The sequence below is a fragment of the Cyprinus carpio genome, chromosome B23, assembly GCF_018340385.1.
Source record: "Cyprinus carpio isolate SPL01 chromosome B23, ASM1834038v1, whole genome shotgun sequence".
Taxonomy (NCBI): Eukaryota; Metazoa; Chordata; class Actinopteri; order Cypriniformes; family Cyprinidae; genus Cyprinus; species Cyprinus carpio.
Window position 1 is genome coordinate 14,845,163 of NC_056619.1, and position 12,956 is coordinate 14,858,118.

Genomic DNA, 12,956 nt, shown 5'->3' on the forward strand with positions numbered 1-12,956 from the left:
CGGGTAGTTGTTAAATTTGGCTATTGGATAGGATAAGGGATGTAGAATATGGTCATGCAGAATATGTGCTTTATAAGTAATAATAAACAGCCAATATGTTAACAATAGACATGCTAATAAGTAACTAGTTAATAGTGAGAATTGGTCCCTATACTAAAGTGTTTCCATATTAACATAATTGTAATTAAAATGTAATTAAGTTGTAATTAAAAACACTGACCATTGAGATGTACAGTATTTAACGGCAATTGTATGTTTGAGATTATTTCTTTTTATTACAAAAGAAGTGAAAATATGAGGACTTTTGACTTTTTTTGTATACCAATGTATCTTTCAAGTTTCCTTAATTCAGCATCGCTACAAAGTGTAAAACACGACCTGTGTGTATTAGCACTTCCTCCACACAAACAGTCACAATGAGTTTTTTGGAAGTGCGAATGGTTGGTTAGTTAGCGAGCCCAGGCTGATGAAGTGCGAGGTTCAGACGTGCAAAGACGAGGGTGGCACAGTCATCTTTTTTTAGAGAGAGAGGAGGAAAAGAGAATGAACACTTTTATCACACAACACACGAAAGCGCCACTGATCTCATCCTTACAATGCCGCTTGCCAAGTTTATCACATGCGTGCGAGGGGGTTTGTGTGTGTGTGTGTGTCACGTTGCAAAAGTGGAGCGTGGTCCTTAGAGACAGGCACAAACCTTTAATTAAACAAGTGGGTTCTCTTAACAGATTTACACAAAGTAAAACCCACAAATGATAGAGGATACTGTAGGCTGATATGATGCACAGAAGAGGTGAAAAACAGGGACAGAGATAGTGAGAATGAATTAGAGTGTGTGGGGACGGTCGGAAATGAAACTAGCCCTCTCTGAAGTGACACGGTCCGTTCACTCTTCAGCATCTCCATGTTTGTCAATGCCTCATGAATATGTATCATTTAAATAATAATGATAATAATCAGATGGTTCCTGTGAGTATCAGAAAGAGATATGTATTCATTCCAGTTAAATCGCCCTGGTGTATTGCAAATTAAAACGTCCACCTTTCTCATTTATGTAGAATTAAGGATTAGTTCATCATTTACTCACCTTTATGTCGTTCCAAACCTGTATGACTTTTCTTTCTTCTAGCATAATCAAACAGGAGAAATTTATGCTGGTCATGGTTTTCTATGCAATTACAGTGAGTGGTAATTGAAGCTTTTAAACTTCAAAATTGAATCCTAAAAAGTGGTAAAAATGGTCTTGTGTGCTATATTCAAAATTTCATGTGATAGCTTTCTGATGAACAGACTGAAATTTAAGTTCTTGTTAACTGTATTTTTCATCTAGTGAGGTGTTTAGTGCCAAAACTAGATTTGAGATCCAGATCAGTCCAGTTTGTGAACAAATCATCCATTGGTTTTGTCAGTGGCATCAACTGATTTGTTGCTAATACCATAGTTTTTCGTTAATTTAAATTAAGCTGGAATAATGCAATTTTAAAAAATAAATAAAAAATTCCAAATAACTAAAATAAAATAGGTTTAAGTAGAAGTTAAAATATGATATTTTTTTTTAGTAAAGCACATAAGCACATTACTAAAAATGGATGAACATGACAAAAGCACAGTACTAAAATTAACATGACAAATTAAAATATTGAAATAAAATATATATTTTTTTAAATATCATCAATTACAATATATAAGTATATAAATAATACTAAAATAATACTGATTCACTGGCAAAATCTGGTTCAAATGTGTGATTTGTTCATGCTTATTAATTTCAGTCTATTCATCACACAAACTTATCATATGGCTTCAACAGACTTGCTCTTGAAATATAATGCATGAGTCAAACGGACCACTTATGATACTTTTAAGACACTTTTGTCATTTTGAAACTTGACGGCCCAAATTCACTTTCACTATAAGGGAAAAGCCAGAATTTAAGATCTGTTTGTGTCAGGTTTGGAACGGCATAAGTAAATGATGACAGAAATTTCTTCACCTTCAGTCCTGAGAGGTGGAATGTTTAATAAGAAATAGACAAAGTCTTTTTCAGAAAAAATGTTGCTTTCTTATTTTCAGAGTGAAGAAAGCTGATTAGGTCCCTCCAGCATAAGGACGGGTACGCTGAAGCATAGCAATTGAGAATGTTTTGTGAATGCAAAGCTTGCTTGAAATAGTCTGTGGTGAATTAGAGTGACTTGTTTATACACCCACCCAGCTGTGACCGAATATTCAAGTGTTGGGCACTGAGCTGTTCTTCAGCCCGGGTTTAGCCACTTCACTTTGCCATCTGTATAGACACGGGGCACGTCTGAGCCATGTGGAGGTGCTGGGAGACCGTGCCTCATTTTAACCCAGTCTTATCTCAGTAATAGGGTTCATGTTTGGAGCTCACCCATGAACTCCCACCTTAAACAGACTTTGTAGTGTGAACATGACAAGCAGCCAACCAAGCACGACTGATAGTACATCATGTAATTTGTGCTAACGTTAATATTAAACTATGGCACATAACTCTTCCTGTACCATGTGTGCTAGATGCATGAATAGGTATGAGCATACTTTATAAAACTTAAAAAAACAAGCAACCACATACAGTAGCAACACACTTCATCTCAGATTATGTTGTCAAATGTTATTCAGGAATTTTCTACACTCACTTTCTCTATTCCTTCTTTTTCAGCCCTGAAGGACCCATGCAGTGAGATGACCTGTAGCTTTGGCAGCACCTGCATCCAGTCATCCGATGGTCTGTCCGCCAAGTGCATGTGTCCTCTGAGTTGTGAGAACGTCCCCAAGCACGTGGTGTGCGGCAGCAACGGCCTGGACTACCAAAGCGAATGTGAGCTCCACATGAAAGCCTGCGCAACTCAGAAGAACATCCGCGTGCATCACCAAGGCCGCTGCGGTGAGTCTTTGGAGCCTTTAAATAGTTATAAGCATTCCATTTATGTGATTATCACATGTAATTCTGTTACCATCTTGCCATTCTTGCATTGCAACTTCCTTCAAAGTGATCACAGGTCGTTTGGCTGCTTTTAGAATGCAAAGTCGGTGTTGGGCAATGTTACTTATATATACTTGCCTATTTTATAAATAATTCTTATTAAAAATAATATTAAATTATAAAATAATTATAAATTATTATAAAATAATATAGTAAATTACTGTATATTTATATGTGTGTATATAAAATATATATATATATATATATATATATATATATATATATATATATATATAGTAATACATTATTTTTATATAATTATCAAGGAGTATTATATATTAATTATTACTTCTTATTTACATACTGTATTGCTAATACCATATTATTTTTATTCTTACATTATCATCATATAAAATATACAATTATTTATCATATTATGTTATAATATTATTATGGAATATTATTTATTAATTAATATTATTATTTATTTAAATAATAATGATAATAAAATTAACAAAATAATTTTTTATTTTACACTGTTTTTACTTTTGTATTTTCCATGATTTGAAATAGTTAGAAATCAGAAAAATAACTTTGACATAATGTATTTGTAAAAAGTAATTTAATCTAATCTAATCTAATCCGATCTAATTTCATTAAATTTCATTTTTATATTACTTGAAAGAATTCAGAATCAGAAAGCATTTAACTGCCAGTGAAGGATTTTTCTTGATAATGAAGCTTTCAGTGTACACACATAAATACAACAACCAGAACATAATATGTAATTAAAGGAAAATAATCATAAAAAAAAAAGTTGATTTTGATTATGCAACACATAACTTGTATTGCGCTATTCCTTATGTGATTTTGGATTCTGAATGCTTGTTAAAGTGTATTATGGATGATTTTTTTTTTAGTAAAAAAAAATTAAACAGATCAGTTATTCTGCTGAAAGCTCCCATCACATTACACTTCGCCATGCTAACTGTCAGAGTTTTTGAGCTCTTCTTCTTTGATGAAATCCTGGCTGTTTCATGTAGTGGGGAGTTTGAGTCATAAGGACAGATTGTCATTCATGAAAAGCCCCTTCCCACCCTGGACTGCCTAATGACATTTCCCTTCCACGCTGCTTGATGAGCTGTCAGATTCTTTTTTCAGCTTATTCCGCCCCTCTCTGACATTTCAGAGTTTTATTTTGATCTCTTTTATTCATCTATACTCCATGATGAAGTCTGGACACATTCACATTTTTAAGAGAAGTCAATAAAGAGCCAAACAGACTGGAATGTTTGGAAAGTTCCAGCAGGTAAAGACCTGCTTTCTGTCTCCATATGTTTGCTCTAGCATACCCTGAACTCTCGGAGGCTGATCATTAGATCATTTTCAACAAAGATCAAACATTCCTCCTTATTTAACTTCACCATTTGTTTTACCAATTACTGGAGTCTTGTTAAAAATGTAGGATGGTTAGATGATCCACGGCCTCTGTTCTCTGAGTCTGCCAGACTGCAAAAAAATCATTTTCTTAATATGTATTTTTGTCTTGTTTTTAAGTTAAAAAGATCAAATTGCTTGGAGCAAAAATGTATAAAATAGTGAGACTTGTTTTCAGAGTTTGTCTTAAAATTAGGTATATTTTTCTTACTTCATTGCTGTTGGAATTGTTCCAATGCACAAATCTAACAAAAGTTAGAAAGGTTTTTGCCCATGGGGCTAGAAACATAAATGTAATTGAAAATATTTTCTCTGAAAACAAGTTTAATTATCCTGTGCAGTTTCGCTTCTCAAGTGTTTTATGAATGTTGAGATATTTTTTGTACTAAGACACAAGACAAAAATACCAGTTCAGAAGATGATTTTTTATAAACTTTCTGAAAGCAAGTCTTGTGTCTTGTCTGGGGTGTTTCCTGCAGCAGAGCGAGGCAGATAGACTCAGAAGGAAGTCACCTCTTGTAAATGATGGCTCTCTGGGCGGCAGGGCTGGATGAATGCCTCGGGTCCCAGAGGACGTGTGGAGCATGTTTCTCCGCAGCTCTTGGGAGAATGTCTTTCATTTTAACCCCCTCGAGAGTGCAAAGCACGAAGGAGGACAGACAGCAACTCTAAATCTAACTTTGTGACACCATCCTTGCGGTTACTGACTGATTCAGTCAGCACAAATGCTATTTTTATCACTCAGGGCACTCCATTGAAAATAAGAAAAATTCAATTAAATAAGACGGAATAAGAAATCTGACCTCTAAACTGTCTATACAACAAAAGTTAAGTCATGTTCCACTGAATAATCAGCTTCTTAATCTGTATTTTTTGCCTTGTTTTCCAGGAAAAATATTTAAACATCCTCAAAACGAAAATTTTTAAACATTTATTTGATAAACAGAATCACTATTTTTGTTTTGTCTTGTTTTGCAAGAAAACATCTTAAAAGAGGATCAATTTACTTGTGAAGCAAAAATAAACATTATTTTATGTCTGTTTTCCTAGAAAGCATTTATAAAGATGCTTTTAAAAGCTAGAAAAGCAAAATATTTCAAATCAAAATATAAAAGCATAATCATTTAAGTCATTTTTTCTTGTAAAAACACATCTAAACATCCTAAAAAACATAATTTTGGCTTCTCAAGTAAATTTATTGTGCATATTTTTTTCCATGAAAAATTATTTTTTATTATTTTATTTATTTATTTATTAAATCCTGCAGTGTTGCAACACATTTTGTTTTACACAGAGAACTGAGGAACAAAAAACAAACAAACCCACAATCAATCGTACAGCAGGACATGGGCCATTATTATTTCAAAGCACACTTAAGACACATTTTTGGCCGGCTGTGTATACACATTCTTTCCCGTAAACCGTGGCTATAGCTACTGTTCCTCCAACACATGCATTAAGGTCTTGGCCAGCAACTGTCAGGCACACAGATACAGGGTCTGGACTAATGGAGCGGCCTCCCTGCTGGAGCGGGGCTCAGTGTGCCTGGCTAATTACAGCCACCCCTGCATGGCACTGTTAGGCAGCGATACACTGAATGCTGGCTCCAGCCGGCCTCTCTTAATGGAAGCTAATGGTTTCTCCCGTGGTAATGGCTGGCTTGTGTGGCGAGATGTTGTTGGAGGTGCTGCCCGCATTGTGCTGGATCCTTTTGGTAGAGCTCCATACTCCCCTCCTTTTAAAGCCGTCCTATTATTGTGTTAGTATACACCAGTCCCTGACCTGGCAGCAACACTTTCTGTCGGCCCTCCTCTCTCCCTGGGCTTCTATGCTTAATGCTTGGATATTTGTTTTCAATTCAGAGCCTTAGAACTATTGAGTTTGATTTGTGTGCAATTAGGATGCGTTGACTTCACTTTGGCATATTTATATTTGAGAGAGAGACGCGTCTCAAAGCGCTTGAACACCGAATTTACCTATTCTTAAAGGGATAGTTCACTCAAAAATGAAAATTATGTCATTAATGACTCACCCTCATGTGGTTCCAAACCCGTGAGACCTCCGTTTATCTTCGGAACACAGTATAAGATATTTTAGATTTAGTTCGAGAGCTTTCTGTTCCCTCCATTGAGAATGTATGTACGGTATACTGTCCACGTCCAGAAAGGTAATAAAAAACATCTTCAAAGTAGTCCATGTGACATCAGAGGGTCCGTTAGAATTTTTTGAAGCATCGAAAATACATTTTGGTCCCAAAAATATCAAAAACTACGACTTGATTCAGCATTGACTTCTCTCCCGGGTCTGTTATGAGCGCGTCACAACACTGCAGTGTAGTGATATCCGGTTCGCGAACGAATCACTCGATTGTAACCGGATCTTCTTGAACCAGTTCACCAAATCGAACTGAATCGTTTGAAACGGTTCGCGTCAACAATAAGCATTAATCCACAAATGACTTAAGCTGTTAACTTTTTTAACATGGCTGACACTCCCTCTGAGTTCAAATAAACCAATATCCCGGAGTAATTCATTTACTCAAATCTAAAATATCTTATACTGTGTTCCGAAGATGAACGGAGGTCTCACGGGTTTGGAACGACATGAGGGTGAGTCATTAATGACATAATTTTCATTTTTTGGGTGAACTATCCCTTTAATTAAAGCGTTTTAGTAAGGAATTTTCTTATTTTTGCTACTTGTTTTGTTTAGCATTCTCTTGAAATTTGTTGGTTATGTTGTAAGTGAAATTTTGTCAGTTTATAGAGAAATCAGATGTGTATCATTATAATGTATGCATTGTCTCTTAAAGTGACCGCGCCTAATTTACTAGCAAAAATTAATCCACAGTCAAACCAAAAATTATTCAGACACCAGATATATTTTTTGATATTTTTTTTTACTATTGGGGCAGGACACTATTATCATTCAATTATGCAAGTGAGTACAGCAAAATAAAGTAAACTGTGACATATTATACCCAAAAGTTCTTAATACATTATTTGGCTTCCATACCTGGATACCTATAAACTTGAAAAAATGTAAAAACTGTGTAAATAGCACAAATAAATAAATAGAACGAAGATACAAATCAAACAATTTTAAACAGGGCCCACTGGTACAACGCAGGTTTACAAGCCACTTTTTCCTGCATTTTTCAATCAATTTCTTGACTTTTCCCTACTTATGAACAACACATTTTCGTACACGATAAAAGCTCCTTGTGGTTTCTCCGTTTGGCTATTTTGAGCATCTACTGTATAAACAACGCAAAACACAGGCATTTTGAGTTTCTGCTAGTGATTCCTATGGAGAAAAATCACTTCCTGCCCTCCAGCTGCATTTTGCGTGTCATCAGTGACGTTATGTGCAAACAACCTATCAGTTGAGTAGTCATTCAGTAAAAAGCCACTGGCTAGCTGATTCTGAAAATATGTCGTTTTATACATCCCTAGTGTGCATGTGTCCATCTCTGTGTTATTTGCTTTCATGATGTCTCTCTGTCTCTATGGCTTTGTCTTCATTTCCCACTTATTTTTTTTTCCAATTTTCTTGTTCTCTTTATTCGCCTGTGTTCTGCCCCTCCTCTCCTTCTTTGTTTTGTTTACGTGTTTTGTCTTTCTTGTCTAATTTCCTCTGTCCTTTCTGTCTCTGTTTCTCTTGTCTTTTTTCCTCTCTGTCTCCATGCTTCTTTCTCTCTCGCGATTGTGCGACTCGCTCGTGGCTCGGCATTGTCTTAGCAAGACACCGGCTGATAAGTCCTTTGTGCCGTCTTGTTTCTGAAAAGTGTGGAGGCTGGCGAAACTGTCACACTTATTTCAATAACCATCATGGCATTTCTATTACAATTATGATCTTGCCATACAGGGCCAGGGCCTGGAGCCCCCTGCAGCCACAAAGACCCATTAGCTCCCACATACACATCACTCCTGTCCCGTCAGCTGTCACCCTTATCTTTTCACTATTAAAGATTTCTCCTCCATAAATGACACGCCACTGACAACAGCTCCATCAATAGTGCCTAGAAGATGCTTTGAAAAAGAAGAAAATTCTAGTCAAAAAATTGGCAGTGTTGCTGTTGAGTAGTGGATAGGGCATGTGCTCAGATACCAGAAACTGGTCCTTGAGGTGTGCTGTCCTTAAGAGTTTAAATCCAACTTCTATCAAAAAAGTTCATCAAGATCTTCAGGAAAAATGTACATGTGCTGCTGTTCAAAAATTTTGGGTCGGTAAGATTTAGGCATTTAATGTTTTTGAAAAAAGTTTGCATTTATTTGATTAAAGGGGTAGTTCACTCAAAAATGAAAATTTTGTCATTAATTACTCACCCTCATGTTGTTCCAAACCTGTAAGACCTTTATTTATCTTCAGAACACAAATTAAGATGTTTTTTATCAAATCTGAGAGCTTTCTGACCCTGTATAGACAGCAATGCAACTACCACGTTCAAGGCCCAGAAAGATAGTAAGGACGTAGTTAAAATAGTCCATATGACATTAGTGGTTCAACCGTAATGTTATGAAGCTACGAGAATACTTTTTGTGCTCAAAGAAAACCAAAATATCAGCTATATTCAACAGTTCTTCACTTCCATGTCAGTCTAGCTTCCTAACATTACGATTTTACCTTTTCTGTTAAAAATAATGGTGAGTCTGAACATATTGCCTTGCTACGAGCATCCCGAGTTCGAATCCCGACTCAAGGACCTTTCCAGATCCCAATATTTAAATTCAGATTATTAACATTATATCAACAAAATACACTGAGAGTCATGAATTACAATCTCGGTCTGACACATTTTTTCCACTTTTGTCTACAGATCCTTGCAGTGACACTCAGAACAGCTTAAGTATGGGCTGTCGGGTGAACCCAAAGACCTACAAACAGTTTACCTTCGCCCCAGCCGATTCCTGCCCGCCCGACAATACGCCCATCTGCGCCAGCGACGGCCACACTTACGATAGCGAGTGTCAGATGGAGCGGATGGCCCTGCAGAACAACCTGGAGCTCAAGAAGGTCTATTCAGGCAGCTGCAAGGAGAAAGGTGAGTTCCTCCTAAAGCAGAGATGTCACAGACACCCAGGAGCTTATGCTCGTGTCTGATAAAGGAACCCTACGGCTGCATTTGATTTATTTTGTCATGGCTGCGTTGAGGAGGCTGTGGACAAATTAAGTCAGGTTTGCAGTACTGTCATGCCTACACGATACCAATCTCCACAAATCCAATTTGCCTGTCGGGCTCTGGCAGGTGTATTGTGGCAAGACTGTATCTTCACGGGTGATGAAAAGATCGTCCCTGCTTCGCTCTGAAACCCTGTGGCAAAGCGCAGAGAGAGTGTGTTCAGCTGTGATAGTGCGTGAACAGTAGCTTAGTGTGTATGTGTGTGTGCCTGTGTCTGAACTGTGTTTGTGCCGTGAGCGATAGCGGTTTGTGGCCCACTGTTGTCCCAGTACAGAGCAACTGTTTCTGTGCCAGTGTAACTCGAGAAGCGATAGCATTTGTCTCCGATAAATGTCTTACTTTGTTAGATACATGTCTAGCATGTTAACATGTGTTTGGGATCTGCTCCGTCAATACGTAAATCAAAATGTATCACTCACATCATTAGTGTTAATGTAATGCATGTTATTTGTTATTATTACCATAATGTTCTATTTCCATATCTCAAAACCTCCTGAAAGTAGATGCCAGAGTTGAAACAAAGAAAGGGATACGTTTAGTCACCATTTTTAACTTTGCTAACATTTTCTTTAGCATAGCCTACTATCTTAACACAGAGCTAACTGTTTAACAAAGGCTGTATTTTCATTAGTTAGAACAAGATATTGTGATAATATGCTACATTTTTGACCAGACATTACAAAGGCTTCCAGAGGGGATATGTTTATGTGGGGTGGATTGATATTTACACCAGAAGCTTTTCAAGAGAGATTACTTTATAATAAAGTGAAAACTCCCTTTTAGGTCTGTTCTTGTATGAAGCACCCAGTTTACACAGTAATTACAGATGGAGCATGCCATTGTTAATTCGTTTGCTAACTAAAGGATAAATGAAGGCACAAAAAGTGGGATGTTTAATTGTCCTATTTCCATTCAGAAATCTGGTCACCTTTCATTTTTTTTTAGCTTTGGTAGATGTGGTTTACTAGCTAAAGTTTAGCCTACTAGCATAGCACAATGCTAAATAGCTAAGAAAGACCTTTCTTGATCAGTTAGAACAAAATATTGTGATAACTTGCTACATTTTTGATCTGATGTTACAAAGTGTCACAGAGCAGGGTTTTTGATATTTCACAATACCAGCAGTGTTTAAGGAGTGAAATTCTCCTCAGCAATCTCTCATAGGTCCGTTCTTATGTGGAACTCCCAGTTTTCGCAATCCAAATGATTCCCGATGGATTAAATCAAGTCTTGCCCTAGATTTTATCTCATCAAATATTCTTTTTACTCACAAATACGTCACACTGTGGAAGTAATAGGGTTGTGAAAGCTGTTTCATGTAGTTCACGAAATCCCACTTCAATTCCTATAGCTTCCTGTGAGTCCAGTTTCATCAGCATGTATGTCACATCCTTAAAGATGGGTTGGATAATGTAATCAAACATAAATCAATCTCAGATTGTACAAAAACATAATAGGTCTCTTAATTTTCTCAAACAGATGAAAGGCTGCTGTAATTACACACTGCCACGGCCTGTCTGTGACAGCTTAACACGACTCTGAGTGGGAAAAAAAACACCCCAAATCAATCTGAATGGAATTAGATAATTGATTAAATAATCAGGCATGGTAATTAATTCAAAACCCCTGAGTGAGTCAATATCCGATGTCTGATTGTGCGAGAGAGAAAGAGAGATGCCTCCAGTCAGTGTTGATTAGCACCAGGACGGTTACTGCTGTTCTTCACATTGTTGACGCATGTATACGTGTGTCCAGGGGGCTGCCCGAACGGTTGTAAGTACAACGCCATGTGTTTGCTGGAAAACGGAGAGTTTCGGTGTTCCTGCGACCCCATACAATGTGACGGCACGTATAAGCCCCTGTGCGGAAAGGACGGAAAGACATACCCCAACGACTGCGAGAGGAAACTCGAAGAGTGCCGGACCGAAACAGACATCCCCATCAAGCAACAAGGGCCTTGTGGTGAGTGTGGAGAATTGTGAAATGGTTTTCTGTGTGTTCTTATAATTTTATGTTAGCGAAATAGATGTTGTTTAATTAGCATTGTATGTCTGCTTGTGTTTGGTTGTGTCCTGCGGAAACTCTTGTGGAAGGTGCTCATTCTCTTTCATTTCCACGCCGTTCTCATTCTGCCATCAGCTCTGATGACACATGAAACACTGACTTCATGTTTCATTCATGTCCTCACCCCTCCAGTGCCAGTCGTCCACGCCAATCCTTCCATGTTCAAATGTCTCGTCATTTCCCCCTTTGTCCTTTTATGTCCTTTTTTTGGCTGTCTTTAAACTGTTTTTTCTGTTCCAGTGTGTCACTCTGTCTGTCTTTGTCCATGTGATGTCTGCTCAGGGCCGCCGACGGACACACCATTCGTTACGAGCGGGGAAGAGTTCAACCTCTGACCTTTCTTATTGGAATTCTGACCTGTGGGTCTACTTCAGGGGGCCCTCAAAGGGCTGGTTTGATGTCTTTTTTTCTACCTGTACATCTTTGTCTTTGTCTCTTGTGTTTGTTTGTGTGATGGAGGATGGTTGGAGTGGCCCTCCCAGCAGCTCCAGTCCTCATGGCACTATTTGGACCGGAAGTGAGGTCATGGAGCTCTTCTTTTTTCGAGTGCTTCCCAATCGTTCTGTCCCTGTTGTTGCCCCGCAACCAGTTTGCATGGATGCATGCATGTAGCCCCTTGATAGGAGCTATGTTAGTTTCTCTCTTATGCTTAAGGATAGAAACAGAATCTATGCAAGTACGCAGACGTAAAAACATGGAAGTGAGTGTTCCCATATTTAAAGTGTCCTGGCATCCCTCTGGCAGCAGAAAACCGTTGCTAGAGGACAGGAGGGTTACTGTCAAATGTCTGACATAAAACTATATGCTGCCATTCAAAAATGACAATGAAATTTCTAAATATATTTATAAGTCACTCCGTGAAGTTTGAAGACTGGCCATAGAAGAAGAAAGTTTATGGGGTTGCGTTGCTTGAAATGTTTGCGTACTTGTGTGGCACATCCCTTGGGCATTCTCCCTTGAGTTCTAGTGTGTTCTTCCCTCCTATACAGTAAATAAGAAGCAGTCTAGTAAAGTGTAGAATGCCTGAATATGCAGGCGAGCAATACTTGCATGACCCACTGCATCCGCAAAGTGTGCTACCATTGGACATTTGGACACCCAATTTGGACATCCCATAAGGCCATAGGAGCTGAATATCCATGAGATTCAAAATCTTAAAAAAAACAGTCAGTCATTGCTTTTTATGTTTAAATTGTACTTGTTTAACAAAACAAGAGTATATTTAATGCTTTTTGGTTAGTAATAGATGAAAATCTCGTCTCATTTTTAGAGAATATCTTAAAGGTGCAATGTGTAATATTTACAAAGATCTATTGAGAGAAATGCAATTTA

The 12,956-nt window shown here is 37.6% G+C and overlaps 1 protein-coding gene across 13 annotated transcripts in view; it reads left to right on the forward strand.

Annotated features, from left to right (window-relative positions):
• LOC109045073 (agrin-like) overlaps nucleotides 1-12,956 on the forward strand; it is a 243,045-nt gene that overhangs the window by 149,354 nt on the left and 80,735 nt on the right. For all 13 annotated transcript variants that reach the window (XM_042751067.1, XM_042751065.1, XM_042751070.1 and 10 more), the window contains 3 exons: nucleotides 2,678-2,902; nucleotides 9,198-9,422; nucleotides 11,316-11,522. In XM_042751067.1, coding sequence (XP_042607001.1) covers nucleotides 2,678-2,902; nucleotides 9,198-9,422; nucleotides 11,316-11,522 — 657 coding nt within the window. The remainder of the gene's footprint in view (nucleotides 1-2,677; nucleotides 2,903-9,197; nucleotides 9,423-11,315; nucleotides 11,523-12,956) is intronic.